Raw genomic sequence first — 21,109 nt, 5'->3', positions numbered from 1 at the left:
GAAACTTCGGGCAACTTCAGAAAACAAAGCACCGTGAGTGCCATCCTGCTGGCGATTTTTCATTATAGCCGGCGGGAAGTAGGGGAAGGCAGTTCGGGGAGATTGTCGCCCCGAAGAAGAGGTGATTTGTCGCTGAGGTGTGCGAATACCCTAATGGTGATTTACATTAATGTCGGTTGGAAGGGAACTTCTGACATTTTATCACCCGTTCTGAAGAAGATTAAGTGCAGACAACATGATGTCCCATGCGCATGTTAAGAGTCCTGCGCGGGTCCAGTTGGGCAGATCTGTGCCACAGACCTCTGACCCACAACCTGACCCAGGCCTACTATATGCCCACCGTGACTCCGCAACCTGACCCTACCTCCACCTTTAACCCAAACCAGAGATCCGCGAAGCTGGAAGTGATCTGATCACTGACCAGAAGTGAAAAGAATATTATCGCTAGAACGCAAATTTGCCATGCGTTAGGGAGCAAAGTACCGCTAGAGTCTATCTCTTTCGCTAGCGAAGTTACGCTGGCGACCATTAGTAAATCATTTAGTAAATTTGCCTCCAAGAGAGCTGGGTTGCTTCAGTGATTCTGGGGGCAGAGAGATCCTTACATTGGCTGAATTCCTGTTTTCATTTGTAATCAGCCTATGGAAGGCCGCCCCAGCCCAGCGTCACTGAAACGTCTCAGAAGGTCTTTTAGCAGTGTCGGAGGGTCGGGTGAACGGAGGTTTGCGGGGGCTTGGGGGAACGATTACGGGGGCAGCAGTTACTTGATAATGACACGTTCCTATGATTTTTATAGGAACGTGTGAGTATTACTATCCTTCAGCTGAAGGGAGACTGCTATTACATCTGACTCACACAGACTTGCGAGCTTTGAAACTGTTTACCTCCGGGAATTATGTAATAAACATGGCCACAATGAAAACACACAGTTACTAAACTAAGAAATTTTTTATCAAAATACAGGTATGTACAGCGCTGACACATGTGATGGCGAATTTAATCAAACAATCCTTCGTTTTTTTGTCTGATTTTTTTGCTTTGTAATAATAAAACCTAAAAGTACCTTGTACCTGAGCTGCATAAATTCATATTGGTGGCAAAACAATCCCATTGGGTTTATTTAATGTTTAAATGATTTTCAGTATCATTAGGTTATGGTGATCCCATTACAGATAAAAGATCCCAGTCAGACTGGGCTGACGGGACAACAGAAAAGAACCCGGTGGGCTCGCTGGCCCAGATTCATCCTTGCTGGGAAGCCGCTTCCGCTCTCCCTGGCCCCCGGTGCAGCTGAAAGAAAAAAAAGGTAGGCGAGGGGGCCATGATGCAGCTCAGGCAGGGGGGCCAGAGGGCACTTCGCGTCTGGGGTGGGGCCCCCGAGTCTAGCGCTGATAGATCCCATAACTGAGCATTTAATTAGATACAGACATTAAAGTGTTAAAATGATTTGCATACAATCAGCACATGATAGATCCCCATTAACCAGTGAAGTCACAACACGTGATGGGCGAATAAATTCGCCTGGCATGAATAAATTCGCCTGGCACGAATTCGCAACAAATTTCTGCGTTTTACCGGAATCAAAAACTTTTGGACGCGCATCCGAAAAGTCGATTGCATCAAAATCGCTGTTTGTCAACACTATTCGGATGCCCATTGACTTTAACACCGGTGCCAAAATTCGAGTTTCACAAATTTTTCGCAAATTTTCTGCCGTTTCTCGATTTTCGCTGGAAATTCATGAATTTTTCGGCGAAGCAAAACAGGAGAAATACGCCCACGACTAATCACAAGTCCTGATACTGTTATGGAGGCATTATTTGTTGGATACACGCATGGTCACAGGAGATCAGGCTGCTGCATTCTGTAGCTGAAGTCTAGACACTTAAGTCACGACGTCCGACTCTCGATGAATCACAATGACCTTGGCCTTTGAGTGAAAAATCACCAACTTATGTGCCTGGGGTTTTATCATTGCCACTTAATTGTCCTCAGTTGTTTCAGCTCATTTTGGATTGATGCTCTGCTTAACAGCCCGTTGAAGTGCCAGTAAATATGTCACTGAATCGGAATTGGATTCAATTATTTTAAAGCAGCCGCAGTAAAACACGGTAAAATAGTAACGGAAATTCTCTTGGGCGACACTTCCATTTCAATGTTTAATTTCACCTGCTTGATTGTTTCCACAGACGCACTGCAGATGAAAAGTATGTGTTTGGGGGGGGGGGCATGAGTACTTGTTGGAAAAACTTGTTTTTATTTACTCCTTGTTTTTGTGCAGCACTAACTCGCCAGTGGCCATTAGAGTGTTCACAATCAGGAACTAGCAGCAGGAGCATAAAATCAACTTGAAATTAAACGGGTGGTTCACCTTTACTTTGTTTTTTAGTATGTTATAGAATGGCCAATTCTATGAAACTTTTCAATTGGTCTTCATTATTTGTTTTATAAAGTTTTTTCATTATTTGCCTTTTTATTCTGACTCTTTCCAGCTTTCAAAAGTGGGTCACTGACCCCATCTAAAAAGGCTACAAATGTATTGTTATTTTTTATTACTCAGCTTTCTTTCCTGGTCCTCTCCTATTCATATTCCCGTCTCTTATTCAAATCTGTGCATGGTTGTTAGGGTAATTTGGACCCTAGCAACCAGATGGTTGAAATTGCAAAATGGAGAGCGGCTGAATAAAAAGCTAAATAACTCAAAAACTACAAATAATAAAAAATGAAAACCAATTGCAAATTGTTTTGGAATATCACTCTCAACATCATGCTAAAAGTTAACTCAAATGTGAACAACCCCTTTTAGATTGGCTATATTCTGTTATCTTCTTCCGGGCCTGTACTATTAATTCTCATGTTGGCCATTCAAAGCACCACCTGGTTATTAAGGGATTTGTGACCTTAGCAACCACATAACAGAGAGATGAAGAATGTAAAGTCCCTACAGAATGAGTTGACAGTTTATTGCATTGGTATTGGCCCTTCCAATTTTTGGCCAGATATCTGTACAGAAGGTTTAAAAATCAACACCAGGCAAGGTCTCCATCAGCATGTTGATCTGCTTATGGCTCTAGTCCCATTAAGAATAAACACTTCATCCCAATTTGGCCCAGCAAGTTGTTAGCAAAATCAGATTAAATGAAAACTATGCCCACAACATTAATACTTAAAGGAAAACTATACCCTCAAACAATGTTGGTCTCTATAATATTGCATAAAACAGCTCATGTGTAAAACCCTGCTTCATGTAAATAAACCATTTTCATAACAATATACTTTTTTAGTAGTATGTGCCATAAATAGAAAACTGCCAGTTTAAGGACAGCCCCCTGGGATCGTACTATTCACTGTGCATACAAACATACCAAACAAACCATACTTGTTAGGTCACATGAGCCAATTAACAGACAGAGTTCTGTCTTTTGCTTCCAAACTTCTTCCTGTTACAGTTAGAGCTGTAGTATTTCTGGTCAGGTGATCTCTGAGGCAGCACAGAGACCATCACAAAATGGTGGTTCAAGGCAAGAGTTGTAAAAGGGTAATATTTATATACAGTGTATATATATTGGTATGACAATATTCTTTAATATGCCACTTAATTTGATATAAACTCAAGTATTCATTTTGTAGTTTTCCTTTAAGCAACAGATATGCTATATCATATTAAGTGGCATATTCAAGTCAAGTTAGGAGTGAGTTTATTGTCATTCCATCCATATACGTTTGTACAGTACACAGTGAAACGAAACAACGTTCCTCTAGAACCATGGTGCTCACAACACAACATAGAAGTACTGGACAACAGACAAAAAGTGCAAGTGCAAAAATATGCAACTCCTGCGAGACAGGTCAGCAATGTGCAGGGACAGGACAAGACAGAGCACACTCAGCAGGTGTAATATGTTAAATAAATAATGCTAAACGTCAGACATGATGGGTGTATCATTGTGACATGACAGTAGCAAGAACATGATAAAGAACATGACAAAGTGCAGATGTGCTCATAGGGAACAACTGTATCCAATGGCTATTCATCCATACAATGGCGTACAGTGGCTGTGTAATGTTGTGGTATATAGTAATGTCAGATGGAGTGTGTGTGTGAGAGAGATCTGTCCGGTCCCTGAGTATTCAGGAGCCTTATGGCTTGGGGAAAGAAACTGTTACACAGTCTGGTAGTGAGGGCCCTAATGCTTCGGTACCTTTTTCCAGATGGCCGGACTGTGAACAGTGAGTGTGAGGGGTGTGTTGGATCAGCCACAATGCTGGTCCAATGCTACGGATGCAGCGAGTGGTGTAAATGTCGGTGATGGAAGGAAGAGAGACACCTATGAATCTTACCAAACTGGTATATATATTTAAGTAAATATTGTCCTTTTAAGTCTCTTGCCTTGAACAACCATTATGTGATGGTCTGTGTGCTGTCTCAGAGATCACCTGACCAGAAATACTGCAGTTCTAACTGTAACAGGAAGAAGTATGGAAGCAAAAGACACAACTCTGTCTGCTAATTGGCTCTTGAGACCTAAAATGTATGGTTTGTTTGTGTGCACCGTAGGATCTCAGGGGGCGGCCCTTATTTCTTAAAATGGCAATTTTCTATTTAGGATTATCCAGTGGCACATACTACTAAAAATTATGTTATTATGAAAATGGTTTATTTACATGAAGCAGGGTTTTACACATGAGTTGTTTTGTGCAATATATTTATATAGAGACCTACATTGTATTAGGATATAGTTTTCCCTTTAAAAAGTGCCCATTTGGCAGTTTTAATTTGTAATCACTTACCTCTAAAAAATATTTTTTTCCTGTCAGATATCAATGTGCTTTCTGGGATAATGACACATTGAAACACTTTGTTTTTCGTATTATCTACTGACCCGAGATACTTTTTATGTGTTGAACACACCTACTCCTGTTATAAGCAAAAAGATGCAAAAACATTGTTGGCACGTTTATAAAATAATAGATCAATAGAATGGTGGAATAATGACAGCATGCATATCATGATTTACATCACCTTCAGATCAAGCAAACACCTTTTTACGAAATTGAAAACATGTCTGCTGATCTCTTAGGGTGGTGGCAGACGGGGAGATTAGTCGCCCAGCGACAAATCTTCTCAACTGCGGGCGACTAATCCTGCCAACAAGAATTTGAATCGCTGGCAGGATGGCATATGTATCGCTTCGGAATTCCAATGTCTCAGTCCTCTCTGCGACCTTTCTCAAAACAAATATGTTGTGAATAACATACCCTCTATTTTAAAATATACGGGTATTAAAAGTCACCAATGAGTTCTGTGATCATATAAAGGCACAAGGCCAAAGTGGAACTCCAAGGTGACTTCTAATATCCTTATATTTTATAACAGAATGGGACATTATTTATTATAATACACAAGTTTCGGGAAACGAAACAATTCGTACGACAACCCGTCCTTAGACCCTGCTATTCTGGAAATCAGTTTTTAAAACATAATTTTATAAATGGTCAAAAAAATTACAAATGGGGCTTTGCCATCTTTCTCTCTTCAAAGTTGAAAGGCTTCAGCACAGGATGAGGGTGATCTCTGAGAATGGTTTAATGTTGAACATCAGAGGGACTTTGGTGGTGGTGGACCCTTGAGGTCAGGTTCTCCAGTGGACCCCAAGTACCCCAGTCTCACATTGCTTTCTTTTATGTAACTAGCCATTAAGACTACATTTTCAAGAGGAAGATACAGTATAGGGATTTGTACTGTGAAAGCAGAAGAGCCACAGTCTCTTAAGTTTCAATATAAAAAGAGACTGTATTTTTGTAATTCATGATATTTTCGATCTTAAAAGACTGCTTGGAGTGGACTTATATCGCAAAGTGAAGACGCTGTAGTTTAAATGGTCATGGGAAAAACATTTTTTTTCAAAATGAATCAGTTAATAGTGCTGCTCCAGCAGAATTCTGCACTGAAATCCATTTCTCAAAAGAGCAAACAGATTTTTTTATATTCAATTTTGAAATCTGACATGGGGCTAGACATATTGTCAATTTCCCAGCTGCCCCAAGTCATGTGACTTGTGCTCTGATAAACTTCAATCACTCTTTACTGCAAGTTGGAGTGATATCACCCCCTCCCTTTCTCCCCCCAGCAGCCAAACAAAAGAACAATGGGAAGGTAACCAGATAGCAGCTCCCTAACACAAGATAACAGCTGCCTGGTAGATCTAAGAACAGCACTCAATAGTAAAAACCCATGTCTCACTGAGACACATTCAGTTACATTGAGAAGGAAAAACAGCAGCCTGCCAGAAAGCATTTCTCTCCTAAAGTGCAGGCACAAGTCACATGACCAGGGGCAGCTGGGAAATTGACAAAATGTCTAGCCCCATGTCAGATTTCAAAACTGAATATAAAAAAAGCTGTTTGCTCTTTTGAGAAATGGTTTTCAGTGCAGAATTCTGCTAGAGTAGCACTATTAACTAATGTGTTTTGAAAAAAAACATATTTTCTGATGACAGGATCCCTTTAAGTAAAAAAATGTTCTCTATTCAAATCTCTAATTCTGCTAAGTAGGCAGAGTCATTTGTTTGCAGTACCTGTAGGTAAGGGAATGTAGATCCTTTTTTCTAATCTCCTTCGTAAAGCCTCATCAATGTCCCATGGGAAATTTGTAGCAGCCAGAACCATAACCATTTTTAAAGGGTCGTCATTTTCTAGAGCGCCTCCAACACCTTGGGTATAAACACAAGAACAAGAATTAAATGTACAAAGTTGTTGACATTGGTGCAAGACTGCCTTGTTGTCTGCATTCAAAACACAGGAGAAATGCTGGAAAAATGTTTCCAACATTCAGAGCATCACTATCAATCCTTCAATCTTTGTTTTCACAGCTCGACTTTAAAAGACAAAGAAGAGTGTTCCTACACGTTTCTTCAAATACATACTATATCCAACAGGGAAAATATCTGTGCAGGGTGTCTGCAAAGAGAATAGCTAGTTTTCGACTTTAGCACAGACTTTTCTAGGCAGCAGTTTATTTCATAATCTTGCTTACATTAACTTTAAAAAAAAGTGGGAAATTAAGCTAAGAATATACTTCTGGAATGCTGCTGACAAATAACATTGCAAACTGTACTTCCTATTATATATTAACTCCAAAACATAAAGACTCTTGGTATGTTATAAAATATATATTGTATTTTGGGGTGCAGGTAGATGTCCTTTGGGGAGTCTAGAACTACAGAATTTAACAGGCAGCTTGACCTAAAAAGTCTGAGCGGATTCTTATTAGATTACCATCCATTTGGACGAGCAGTTCCGACTTGACCCGGCGACTTGCCTCATGCTCATCAGATGTACCTCTTCGACTACAGATGGAATCAATTTCATCAATAAAAATCGTTGTTGGGGCATAAAATCTTGCCTTGAAAGAAGAAAGGCGAACTTTGTTAAACATAAATACGCTGCACTAAGCAGGGCCCACTAAAATTATCTTCCTCTCCTTGTTACATTTTAAAGGGATTATAGTGAACACTGCTGATTTCTATAACAAATATCACATAAATGAAGCATTTGCCTGAAAAATGTTTTTTGCTACTGGATGATCCCATATAGAAACACTGCCAAATGAAAGCTAAAGTCCATCCCTCTGGCTCACATGAGGCACTGTGCTCACACACAAACTAAGGGCACTCATACATGCTAGGTTACATAAGCCAATGAACAGAGAGAGGAGTGTCTTTTATCCATTATCCGGATAATGGATCCCATACCTGTAGCAGCATCTAAGTTCACATTGTTAGAAAGTCCTTAAAGGGATACTGTCATGGGAAAAAACATTTTTTTCAAAATGAATCAGTTAATAGTGCTGCTCCAGCAGAATTCTGCACTGAAATCCATTTCTCAAAAGAGCAAACAGATTTTTTTATATTCAATTTTGAAATCGGAAATGGGGCTAGACATATTGTCAATTTCCCAGCTGCCCCAAGTCATGTGACTTGTGTTTTGATAAACTTCAATCACTCTTTACTGCTGTACTGCAAGTTGGACTGATATCACCCCCTCCCTCCCCCCCCCCCAGCAGCCAAACAAAAGAACAATGGGAAGGTAACCAGATAGCAGCTCCCTAACACAAGATAACAGCTGCCTGGTAGATCTAAGAACAGCACTCAATAGTAAAAACCGATGTCCCACTGAGACACATTCAGTTACATTGAGAAGGAAAAACAGCAGCCTGCCAGAAAGCATTTCTCTCCTAAAGTGCAGGCACAAGTCACATGACCAGGGGCAGCTGGGAAATTGACAATATGTCTAGCCCCATTCAAATTCAAAATTGAATATAAAAAAAATCTGTTAGCTCTTTTGAGAAATGGATTTCAGTGCAGAATTCTGCTGGAGTAGCACTATTGACAGGATCCCTTTAATAAAGTCAATAGAGTTGTTATAATGCCCTACACATGAGCCCACTGTATAGTTTATGTTCCATATGTTAGAAAACGTATGGGGGAAACCGGTTACACAAAAATATTTTTTTAGGACTTTTGCAGTCTATCACCCTGAAAAAAGAAAAAAAGACACCAGCGTTTTTCCACTAGGAAAATATGATGTAAGTAACTGAAGAATGAGGAAGATCTATGCACTCCAATGCACTTCGCATGGTCTGAGCTGGCGAAGGCAAGTCTGGACGAAAGAGGTATCTTTCAGTAAAATCCGCATTTTTGTGAATTTCTGGAGTAACGTCCATTTGCCTAAGCGAAAAGTCGCCTGCCGATAGAGTGTGAATCACCGCTAGCGTCTATCTCTAACTCTGTAGTATACAATGGGATGTTATCTACTGTGTATCCTGCACTTTAATGGCTGCCCCCATAGCTACACATCAGCTTGTGTATATCAAGTATAGTTGTGTTTCTGAAGCAAACACACATATTTTACCAGTGCAGGACTACAGTACATTATATTGTCATTTCTTTAAAACACTTACATTTTTTGGTGTTACTGTTCCTTTAAAGAAGTGTTGCAGGTGTTTTTTTTATTACCAAATTATTTTTTTTGCATGTTTCCATTTGCTACAGATACAATAAATCTGCAAGAACATAAATCTGCAAGAAACCTACCTACATGATTTAGCGCACTTTTTAAATGTAAATGTTCATTTTTATTTATTTTTTTTAAAGGTTTTTATTTTTGCTTTTGTAAATGCTCATTTTTAACCGAGCAAACAGAAAATAACGTTGACATTAACTCAAGATGAAAGGCTTACATGTTAGGTCTTCACATAATGAGCACTTGTACTGTAACATTCCTAAACTGCAGTGTATTTAGCTTTAATTCCCATGTAAAAAATGTCTTAAAACACACACACACACACTGCCATATCATAATGGCCACCACTAAACTAAATTGAACTTTCTAGAGTGGGTTTCATGCTATAATTTTGGATCAATATAGTAATCACAGCCAAGTGTTCTTGACTCAAATTATATGGCGCAGCACTTACCATTTCAAATAATAAGCGGACCAGCTTTTCAGACTCTCCCCTGTACTTAGAGGTTAATGTTGAAGACGATACATTGAAAAATGTTGTTCCACATTCTGTGGCTACGGCTTTAGCAAGCATGGTTTTGCCTGTTCCAGGGGGTCCAACCATTAGAACACCCTGAGGGGTAAAAAAAATAATAATCAGCATAACACACTGGGGTGACTATGCACATACATAGAATAGAATATTGCATTAGAAATATATATTACAAGGCTATAATGAAAAACAACAAAAGAAATAGAAAGATTCAGGGGCAGATTTATCAAAGGTCGAATTTCAAATTGATGTAAATAATTTTTTACTCTAATAAATTCGAATGTAGTCAAAACGCGAATGTTATCTCATTTAAGAAAAAACTTGAAAGTCTACAATTCGAACAAATGTTACTGAGCCGAAAACTCGAATCGAGTTTCGAATGAAAACCCGATTCGAGTTTTACTCGAATGTCAGGAAGCCTATTGACATCTTCATATGGGTCAATAGAGATCTGCCATTGACATTCGGCAAGTTTTAGGTGGGCAAATATTCAAATTATTGTTTCCATGGTAGAGGTGTGATAAATCTCACATTTGAATTTACATTAGAGTTGGCGCTTTTAAATTCAAATTTGTCAGTTTTGAAACAAAAAAAAATTTGAGAATTTAAAATTTACCATTCAAACCTTAATAAATCTGCCCCTTAAAAAAAGCAAGTTGGAAGGTGTCTCTCCCCTCTGTGGGGCACATTGAAGATTGTAAATCATCAGTTACATTATCGTCCAGTAGCTCACCTGTCCTGCCCTAGTCTTGCTCCAAAGGCTTTCATTACTGCACATTACTGCACTTATAAGCGACACGTCCTTACTACTCTTCAACTAGGAACTTGTTTACATGTTTGCTGGGCACTGCTCCTCCTAGTTGAGCTACTAGAGGTTGTTTGGTCTCAGTGTTGCAATTAATTGTAAAGACTTCTTTCTCCTCTGCTTCTCACCTGTAAATTCAGCCTCAGCAGCATGTAACTGAGGGGCTATTTAATTGCTGAATGTTTGAGCTTTATTTGCTCTCTTCAGCGGTATAGTTTTTACGTCATGAGGTTTGCAAGTGAGTGTGTTCCTGCCTTACAATGTTAGCGCTGGACTGGGATTCTTATAGCCCACCAGAGAACCTGACCTTCAGGGTCCTGCCACAGCTAAACGCTACCAATCCCTGCTGCTCTCTGAATGACTGGTGGCAGGTAGCAGACATGAAGCAGGACAAGTCCAGGGCTTACCCCGGTGGGCCAGTCCAACCCTGCTCTCTACAATCTGATCTCCTGATTATTCTACTTGTTTGTCTGCTGCTTTCCCAGACCATTTGCCTGCTTTACTTGTTACTGTCTGCTGACTTCCTCAACCACTGGCCTGGTTGCTTGTTTATTTATACCATATCTGCTGTTTGGCTTTACAAAGTAAGTTAGGTTGAAAAAAAGACACAGGTCCATCAAGTAACCCATTTGAAGACTCTCCAATTTGCCTCAGAGAGGGAAAAAATTCCTTCCTGACTCCAAAATGGCAATGGGACCAGTCTCTGGATCAACTTGTACTATGATCTATCTCCCATAACCCTGTATTCCCTCACTTGCTAAAAAGTCATTCAACCCCTTTTTAATGTATCAGCCTGTACCACTGATTCAGGGAGAGAATTCCACATCTTCACAGCTCTCACTGTAAAAAAAAAAAAAAAAAAAAAAAAAAAAAAAAAAAAAAAAAACTATGGATGCACCAAATCCAGGATTCGCTTCTGTCCGGCTGAACCAAATCCGAATCTTAATTTGCATAAGCATATGCAAATTAGGGGTGGGGAGGGAAATTGCGTGACTTTTTGTCACAAAACAAGGAAGTAAAAAATGTTTTCCCCTTACCACCCCTAATTTTCATATGCAGATTAGGATTCGGGATTCGGCCTAATCTTTTACGGAGGATTCAGGGGTTCGCCCAAATCCAAAATAGTGGATTCGGTGCATCCCTAAAAAAAACCTCTTTTCTTCTAATCGGAATGGGTGACCTTGTGTCAGCTGGAAAGACCTACTGGTAAATAAAGCATTCAGCTTCTTAGTGAAACTGTTCTGCTTTACACAATATCTTGGGGCAAATTCACCAACATCAAACCCAAAGGAAGGACAGCACTCCGATAAGGCAGATGACTGGTTTATAGCTCTGCTAAGGAATTGAGTCCCGAAACGCATAAGGCGTGATATTACTGCAGAGCTATGCAATAAACCAGTCATCTGCCTTATCGGAGTGCCGTCCTTCCTTTGGGTTCCATGTTGTTTAGCAGTGTCGAAGCTGCGGACTGAGCACCCGATCAGCAGAGGAGGTACAGTCCAGGCAGGTGCATTTGGAGCGGTCCCTTCGGTTGGATTGGGGCAAATTCACTAACCACCGAAAATTCACCACGACGGCTTCGCTCACATCGTAACACTGCGCCAGGTGTAGATTCACCAGGACAACGCTAATTCACTAAAATCCCAAGTTGTGTCTAGGGAGCCGAACGCTGGCGAAGTTGCGCTAGCGTTACTGCGCCAAGAAAAGTTGCACTAATTTGTATACGGCGGGAGGTTAAAGTTCAATGGACGTATATTTTGCAGCAAATAGATTACACTACACAAGCCCAGGGAAGCTTAATAAAATAAAATAAAGTTGTTATATTGCCCTAAACATGAGCCCAGTGTATAGTTTATGTGCCATATGTTAGGAAATGTAGGGGGGAAGCTGGTTACCCCAAAAATGTACACTCTTTTGCAGCCTATCACCCTGAAAAAATGTAAAGTTGAGACTTATAAAAATTTTCAACTATTTTTTTAGGAACTCCTATCTACTCTATTGCACTTCGCCTGGTCTGAGGTGGTGAAGGAAGTCTGGCGCAAGACGTAACGTTCAGTAAAATCCGCGCCAGAGCGCAAATTTGCCAGGAATAGGGAGCACAGTACCACTAGAGTATCACCTTCGCTAGCGAAGTTATGCCAGCACACGTTAGTAAATCAGCAACATCCCGAAATGACGTCACGCTGTCAAAATGTTTGCCCGCATTAATCACTTCGCCGTTTAGTAAATTTGTCCCCTTGTCTCTGGTTTTCATCAAGCAACTGATATGTATTGAGAAGATTACACAGCACATCGTTTTCTTCCTGCAAGTCACACATCTGTAGTCTTACCTGGCAGAGAGGATGTTGGCATGAAAAAAAAAAAAAAAACCTCACACTTTAGCATGAATTTCATTCTTCTCTGTGATCTTCGGTATTTTATGGCAGAGCTACTCCTGAGATTCTCTTGTACATTACCTGTAACAGTGCTAAGCTCTATCAGACGCGTAGTCTTGTAGTACACGACAGAAACACTTCCTCCTGACATGCAATTTTAATAAACAGACACTTGGTTTGCTCCACCCCCCCCCCCACACACACAAAATGAAACATACTGAAATATATGGTCCACTAAAAGCATTTTTACAGTAATGATCACAACAAGACCATGTGAATAACAAAAGAAGAGCAATAATGTAAAGGTATTCTTACTTTCCATGGTCTTCTGATGCCTTTGAAAAAGTCAGGCATCCACATTGGAAGCACAACAGCTTCTCTCAGTAACCTCTTTGCATCTTCCAGATCAGCAATATCTTCCCTATTTGGAAAGGAAATTAAAACATGGCAATTTGTTGTGTTTATGTTATGGGTAACATTCATGGTCTTTTTGTGTTCTAGGTGGCAAAGCTGTTCCGTATGGGTGAGAGAGCTCTCTTATTAGAGCCCAAAAGAACCCAGACCTTTGACCATAGCAAACAGAAGACACTGTATTCTATTAAGAATATCAATAAACCCCTATTCAATACACATATGGGAACGGTTATGCAGAATGTTAGGACCTGGGGTTTTCCAGATAAGGAATCTTTCCATACTTTAAGTGTATTAAACAATTATGTAAACGTTAAATAAACCCAATTGGATTGTTTTGCCTCCAATAAAAAATAATCATATACTAATTGGCACTGTCTTATGAACAACAGAAGAAAGGAATTCCGTTTTTAAAATATGTAATCATTTTATTAAATTGGAGTCTATGGGAGATGGCCTTACCATAATTCTGAGCTTTCTAGATAACAGGTTTCCAGATAATGGATCCCATACCTATATTCAGAATTCAGTATTTAAGTGACATTTTGGTTCCTTATTTTTAGCCATATATTTAAAAGGTTCATAAAAAGGTTTCTAAAACTGTATATTAATGTCACAGGATATTCTAATTTCTGAAAACCACATATGCTATGATGATCTTCCAGCTGATTGAAATGAAGGGGCTGATATTTCAGAGAGATGCTAAGCTCGGCAGTTATTAACTTTCAAACATGGAGGAGATACTGCAAGGATTCCAGTAATTTATATATTTATAAAAGAAAAAGAATTACATTAGTTAAGCTTTAATTTAAAGGACCAGTAACATCATTTTTTTTATTAAAAAATACGTTAGTAAAGAACGAAAAGAAAAACACAAAGACATATCAAACTTTTTAATCGCTAAGTCTTTTATTAATAAATAACTTACTAAAAATTCCACTTGCGCTTCTCTTCAGAAAAGGCAATCCAGTGATCCATTGTGCGGCGCTTGATTTCTCTCCAGGGAGGAGAAATCGAGCACCGCATGATGGATCATCGCCGTGTCGCCTTTTCTGAAGAGGAGCGCAAGCGGGGTTTCGGTAAGTTATTTCTTAATAAAGACTTAAGACTTTAAAAGTTTAATATGTCTTTGTGGTTTTTTAATAAAAAAATTGATGTTACTGATCCTTTAAGCATCTGAATGCTCCTCCAAAATTAGAAAAGAAAGGGCTGCTTTCAAACAACATTTTAACCTTAAAAGAGACAATTTAGTTGCTTTTCAAAATCATGCTTTTCAAAATCATGTTCTTCTTTGTAATAGCAGGTCAGCATAAACCCAATGCTTACTCTGTAAACAAGAACACAACAAGAAGAGATCATTTAAAAGGAGAAAACAACTTTACCTACCAGCGCACATTGGGATTCCTGGAGATGATGTCCCTTTCTAAAGCTTCCACTAGATCCTTGTCATATCCTGCCCCATCAAATTTCTTTAGCTCTCCATCTGCACCAGCATCTTGCTGATTTTTTCTTCCCTAAAATCAATAAGATAATACAGGTATGGGATCCGTTATCCAGAAAGCTATGAATTACGGAGAGGCTGTTTCCCCTAGACTCCATTTCATCCAAATAATCCAGTTTTTTTTCCCTGTAATAATAAAACAGTAACTTGTACTTAAGTCTAACTAACTATAATTACTCCTTATTGGAAGCAAAAACAGCCTATTGGCTTTATTCAATGTTTACTGTACATGATTTTCCAGTAGGTGTAAGGTATGAAGATCCAAATTACAGAAAGATCCATTATCCATAAAGCTCCAGGTCCTGAGCATTATGGATAACAGGTGCCATACCTGTAATTGGAATGCATTTGAATACTCAAAGAATAGTTTATTTTTGTTGAAAGTTTAGAAAACACAATCAGTATAGAACTATTAGTTCAACTCTACCGTTAAAATGTCATACTTTAAAACACAGACACAGACTTTAAAAAACAATACTTTTTTCAGTTGCTTTTATTTTTTACCATTTTCCCAAAATAAAGTTTAAAGGGGTGGTTCACTTTTAAGGTAACTTTTATTATGTTATAGAACTGACAATTCTAAGCACATCCCAACCACATCCCAAATCCCAACCAGTCTCTAGTGTCTCAGTCTGGCAGCTCAGTGATCCAGGTGCAGATTCTGAACTGTTACAATTTGCTCCATTTAGTTGATACATTTCTCAGTAACATCTGTCGAATATTAGTAACTATTGTATCAATTCTAACAGCTGCCTGTAATGAAACTCAGAGATTCTGCTCAGCAGGGTCAAAGATAAGAAATGTATCAACTAAATGTATCAATTTAGAACAGTTAAAGAGTCGATGACCCGCCCCCACCTCTCCCAGAGCAGCTTTAGAAGGTGAAAAATGAAACTTTACACTTCAATATTAGAAAAACGGTCACAAATAGAAAATAGAAAGTCATTTTAAAAAGTCTTTATTTACAGTGAACAATCTGAAACCAAATGAACTGAAAAAAAGTGTTTGAAGGTGACCCCTATAAAGGAGAACTAAACCATTTTCAAAATAACCCCCTACCCCCACCCCACTAAGACCCCCTCCCTCCTCCCCCCCAGTATAGCTACCCCGGGGAAATGTACCTAACTTTATACTTACCCCCTCGGTGCAGATTCAGGCATTGGAGTTCCACACATCCATCTTCAGGGTCTTCGTGTCTTCTTCCAGCGATTCGGCAATTTTCGTGAGTTTCTGCGCATGCAAACCGGCAAATTGCTCCAACTGCGCATACGCCACTCCGCCGGTCTCCCACTCAGCTTACCAAAGACCCAGAAGATGTATGCGTGGAACTCCGATCTGCCTGAATCTGCGCAGAAGGGTTATAGTATAAAATTAGGGGCATTTCCCCAGGGGGCAGTTATGCTGAGGGGGGGGGGGTAGGTTGAATTCTCCTTTAATAACATTTCTTCCTAAAAGCAATTAACTGGGGACTTCTGAAGGGAGAAATGGCTAAGTAATCACTATAGTTGCTATAATGGGAAAGGCAAAGCCTGTATGCTGATTGCTTGATGCAGTGTCTGACAATGATCAGGAGGGATACAGTGACTGGGGCACTAATGCTGATATACTTGGTTGCTAAGACTGTTTGTTCTTCAGTCTCTCTGCCTGCACGCCAGTCATTCACCCTAATGAGCAGCCTTGAGGAACATGCATGCTGCTGTCTGCATTTCAGTGCTTAATTAGTGTATTTGACAAAAAAAAACACAATATGGATGCTTTTATACTGCCTTAAAGGAGAAGGAAAGCCAAAAAAATACTTAAGCTCTAAGTGTTGCCAATGAATAGTATATATTTACCAGCAAGCATTCCCTCATTAATCTTTTTGCTGAAATCGATTTTTAAAAAAATCAAAACATGTATGAAAAAGCATACCCTTGTTTCTGTCCAGAAATCCATCTGGATAGGGCACGCGCATGCACAATAGTTTCCAGCCGTGCCCAGCTCATGCGCACCAGAATCTTTTGTCTTCCTTGTGTAGCGATGACTATGCTGCCCCCGCCTCATTAATTACAAACTCCAATAGCCCATGCAGCTTCCCCGTTGCTAAGAAACTAGCTTTGAAGTTCCTGCGCTCGCTCTGCTTTTAATTTACGGTCTGTCAGTGAGCGAGCGCAGGAGCTGAGGAGGGGAGCTTAAAAGAATGCAGCCAGAAATCGGGTTTATCTGACTGAGGTCTGTTGTAACTTGTGGGTCACGTAGGAAGCGCATGTGCAGTAAAGACGATGCACAGAGCGGAAGTGATGCGCATTTTTAAAAATGGCTGCGCCAAAATTTTCACAGTGCCGAAAGTTCAGAACGCGGGTGCACAAAAACCGCAGGGATAAAGGAGTTCTTAATTGTCAGGGAGCTGGGAGCTCCCTCCAGGGAGGTAGTCTGGATCAAGGAGGAAGCCCTCTTGAGGGAGCAAGGTCGCGGTATCCGAAGGGTTAAGCAGAATCAGTAGTAGTGGTTAACAGGAGTTAGGCAGGAGTTAACGAGGGCAGGCAGATCAGAATCTTATTTCAAGAGTTCAGGCAGGGGGTCAGAACCAAGGCAAGAGCAGGAATCAGGCTGGGAGCTGGAAACAGGCTGGGAGCAGGAATCAGGAAACACAAACAGGAACCCAGGATCAATGGCAGCAAATCCTATTATTGGGCGCCATCACAGTATTTTGGGCGCCCTTTTATGACGAGATCCCGGCACCAGTGATGACATCATCATGCAGTGACGCTGCAGCCATGTGTTCAGCATGGGCGCCGCCATCTTGGATCTTCACTGTGACCGCCGGGAATGTAAACAGCGCCGTTGGGTACTTCTGGCAGTCCTGACACTTAATGTGGCGTTTCAGAAGGGTGTTGATGGCAAACCTAATGATGTAGGTGTCATTTTTTTTGTTTCCTTCTCCTTTAAATGGATATTGTCATGGTAAAACATGTTTTTTTCAAAACACATCAGTTAATAGTGCTGCTCCAGCAGAATTACTACACTGAAATCAGTTTCTCAAAAGAGCAAACAGATTTTTTTTATTTGTAATTTTAAAATCTGACATGGGGCTAGACATATTGTCAGTTTCACAGCTGCCCCAGTTCAGTCACTCTTTACTGCTGTACTGCAAGTTGGAGTGATATCACCCCCCCTCCCTTTCCCCCCAGCAGCCAAACAAAAGAACAATGGTAAGGTAACCAGATAACAGCTCCCTACCACAAGATAACAGCTGCCTGGTAGATCTAAGAACAGCACTCAATAGTAAAATCCGGGTCCCACTGTGACACATTCAGTTACATTGAGAAGGAAAAACAGCCTGAAAGCAGTTCCATCTGGCTCTTTCTGAAATCACATAACCAGGCAAAATGACCTGAGGTGGCTGCCTAAAAAAATACACTTGCTAGTTCGGGAATTAAATTTTATATTGTAGAGTGAATTATTTGCAGTGTAAACAGTGTAATTTAGAAATAAAAATGACATAATAAAATTCACAACAGAATCCCCTTAAGGATTAGAAAAGTGAAAATCGTTATGATTGCTCCCTTGGACTTGGCTGGTGCTCCTCTTTAATGAAAAATAACTGACCCAAGTTATATTCCTATTTACCCTTTCATCAGCTGCTTCTCATTAGTCCATTTTGGATGTCCAGGACCATGCACTAATGCTTAGAATTAGAAATGTTTCTATATTGTACATGTGTGGGGCCCTGGACAGGTTAATGGGACTATTGGGAAGCATCTAAACATGGTGTCAGGTGTAGAAAGGAATACACCATGGGCCAAAAATATAAATGAAAAGGAGAATGAGATACAAAGCATCTTTGTATAATTGGACAGATGCCGCTTGAATTATAGGAGCCATCCTCTTTTTTCTGCTCAAACATCTCAATTATCAAAGGCATTCATGCGCCATCAAACCCATGCCTGGCAGCATTTATCTCAATACCAATTTACCTGCAAAACATCCATCCAAATGAATGCTCAATATTGAACAATGCAATGATAATTTTTTGAACCCCAGAGATGCAACAGATTTGTGAAATCCCAGAAGGATTTAAAGGAAGGTGCATCTTACAATACAATACTAAAATATTTCAATACACTGATAACATCCAGCTGCACAGGCAGGTACAGCTCTCTGGGGTACTTAGTCTGTTGTCATCCTGGTTGAAGGATCTTTCTCTAAGGAGGAATTATCCCATTTTATAGCTGCCACAAGCACTGCAGTTCATTTTCTGCTCACACTGCAAGGAGTCCTGTCTATCAGCAGAAATCTAAGAGCTGCCTTAAGTGAATACAGCATTTGATCCTGTCTTTCTAGAGACAACTGCAAGCAGGTTATTAAAATGGCAATTCACGCCTATGTTCAGAATAATTCATAACTGGGGCCAATGAGTGTGAATAAATGTGATCTAAAACCAAAAAATGAATTTTTGTACAGTACCCTTATTCAGACTGTTTCTCTTTTGGCTTAGCAGCTTTCATTGAAAGCCTGTATCTCAGCAATGCTAAATAACAATGCATTGCTTACACAGCCAGTTAACCCTCTGACTCTGGAATACAAGCCTGCTATTAGAAGCAGCCTAAAACTGCAAATATCAGAAACACATTCAAATAGCAATGTAAACTGCAAAAAGTGCTCAGAGGAGTATTCTGTGTAGTCTAGATACATTTTAACTTACCCTTTAAGTTTTTCTCAAGTTAATGAAATGCTTTGCAACTCCCTCTTCACTAAAAGGTTGGGTGGGATCTATTATGAATGACACCACAAGCAAAATAGAATGGGACCACTGGCAGAATAGAATGGTATACCCTCTTAGTAACTGGATTGCCTAAGATCACCCCCCCCCTCCATGAACCCATCTTTCCCTGTCCTTTAAAATGCTGCTAACATTTATCTTTTAAACAGTAAATGAAAGCTCAGAATGAACTTTAACTAATTAATGAGTGATGGGTTGAAATAAAAATAAAAAGTTGTGTATCTCATAATACTACTATTCTTCTAGGGCGGGGCTGTCCAACAGGCGGCCAGCGACCCCCCCTTTATGTGGCCCCCCACCTACCTGCTGTGTCTGCTTACCATGTGTAAAATTTATATGATATCACTACCAGATTAATTTGCCCCTGCACTGTTTAAACCTCAAATTCAGATGTAATCTCCTGTATTGTTCACACATTTAATCCCCCTGCATTGTTCACACCCTCTACACCATTGACACCTCTATTGTTCACACCCTAAAGGCCTATACTGTTCTACCTGAGACCCAGACTGAAACTGCCACATTGGTCACCTGTTCACACTTTATAGAAAATGCTGATGGGGCACCAGCGCTGTGTCACTGTATGTAGTACATCTTAGAGTGGTCCTGATGGGTTTCCCTGTCTCCTACTCTGTTCTGCCTTCCATATGCTTCCTGTGTGTGCCCTTCTCAGCCTGTGTGCCCTTCTCAGCCTGTATGCCCTTATCTGCCTGTGTTACCATACTCTATCTGTGAAACATAAGCCTGGTATTTTTTCTGGGGGTTTATTAGAATTTGAAAATAAATTATTGTTATGGGTCCCTAAGGTGTTTAATCACGTGTTGGGGGTGCTGTGTTATCCACAGGGGATGAGGAGGTATATGGATTTATATGGATAAAAGTGATAAGTGATATCCCTACAATTAATGTGGATATGGTCTTGTGGTAACATGGTTTAAAGTGGGTGTGGTTTAAAAACAGGGAGTGGTCAACAATGGCTTCCATTATCAGCACTCCACCATGTAGGCCAGAAAAATGTCGGCCCTCGATAACACAGAAGTTGGATAGCACTGTTCTAGGGATTTATTTGTGATCTCTTATTATCTTTAAATGAGAACTAAAGCCTAACTAAAGAAGTAGCTAGAAATGCTGTACATTATGTTTTGTGCTTCTGTACCAGCCCAAGGCAACCACAGACCTTTAGCAGTAAAGATCTGTGTCTCCAAAGATGCCCCAGTAGCTCCCCATCTTCTTTTCTGCTGATTCACTGCACATGCTCTGTGCTGCTGTCACTTACTGAGCTTAGGGACCCACTCACAATATACAGTACACATAGAATAGAAATGTCACAATATAAAGCTGATTAGTAATTAATACAGATAATTACTACATGGCAGCACAGAGACCAGTGCAATTAGCATCAGAATTCAATAATCAGCCCTGTAGAATCAGCTTATTTTACAGACCAACCTCATTTTCTGCTTGATAATTTGCGACGACCCCTAAGCTTAGCTTCTCAACAGCTGCTCAGAGCCCACTGAGCATGTGAGTGTCACAGACACTTTCCAAGATGGTGACCCCCTGTGACAATTTTGAAGTCCTGGATCATTGCTGCTGTTGCGATGCTGAAACTTTAGGCTGGTGCAATAAGTTCACTATTTAAAATATGGCATTTTAAAGAGAACACCCCAGTCTTATAGGGATACTTTCTGCCATTTGT

At 40.0% G+C, this 21,109-nt stretch overlaps 1 protein-coding gene across 1 annotated transcript in view; it reads right to left on the bottom strand.

The window, feature by feature from the left end:
* The window catches only part of katnal1.S (katanin p60 subunit A-like 1 S homeolog), a 36,164-nt gene that overhangs the window by 4,482 nt on the left and 10,573 nt on the right, over nt 1–21,109 (bottom strand). Inside the window, exons 5-9 of the mRNA XM_018250262.2 lie at nt 14,534–14,661; nt 13,052–13,157; nt 9,479–9,637; nt 7,279–7,405; nt 6,579–6,713 (exon numbers count right to left, since the gene is read on the bottom strand). Coding sequence (XP_018105751.1) covers nt 6,579–6,713; nt 7,279–7,405; nt 9,479–9,637; nt 13,052–13,157; nt 14,534–14,661 — 655 coding nt within the window. The remainder of the gene's footprint in view (nt 1–6,578; nt 6,714–7,278; nt 7,406–9,478; nt 9,638–13,051; nt 13,158–14,533; nt 14,662–21,109) is intronic.

This window comes from Xenopus laevis, chromosome 2S (genome assembly GCF_017654675.1).
Source record: "Xenopus laevis strain J_2021 chromosome 2S, Xenopus_laevis_v10.1, whole genome shotgun sequence".
NCBI lineage: Eukaryota > Metazoa > Chordata > Amphibia > Anura > Pipidae > Xenopus > Xenopus laevis.
This window is presented reverse-complemented; position numbering and strand designations above follow the sequence as displayed.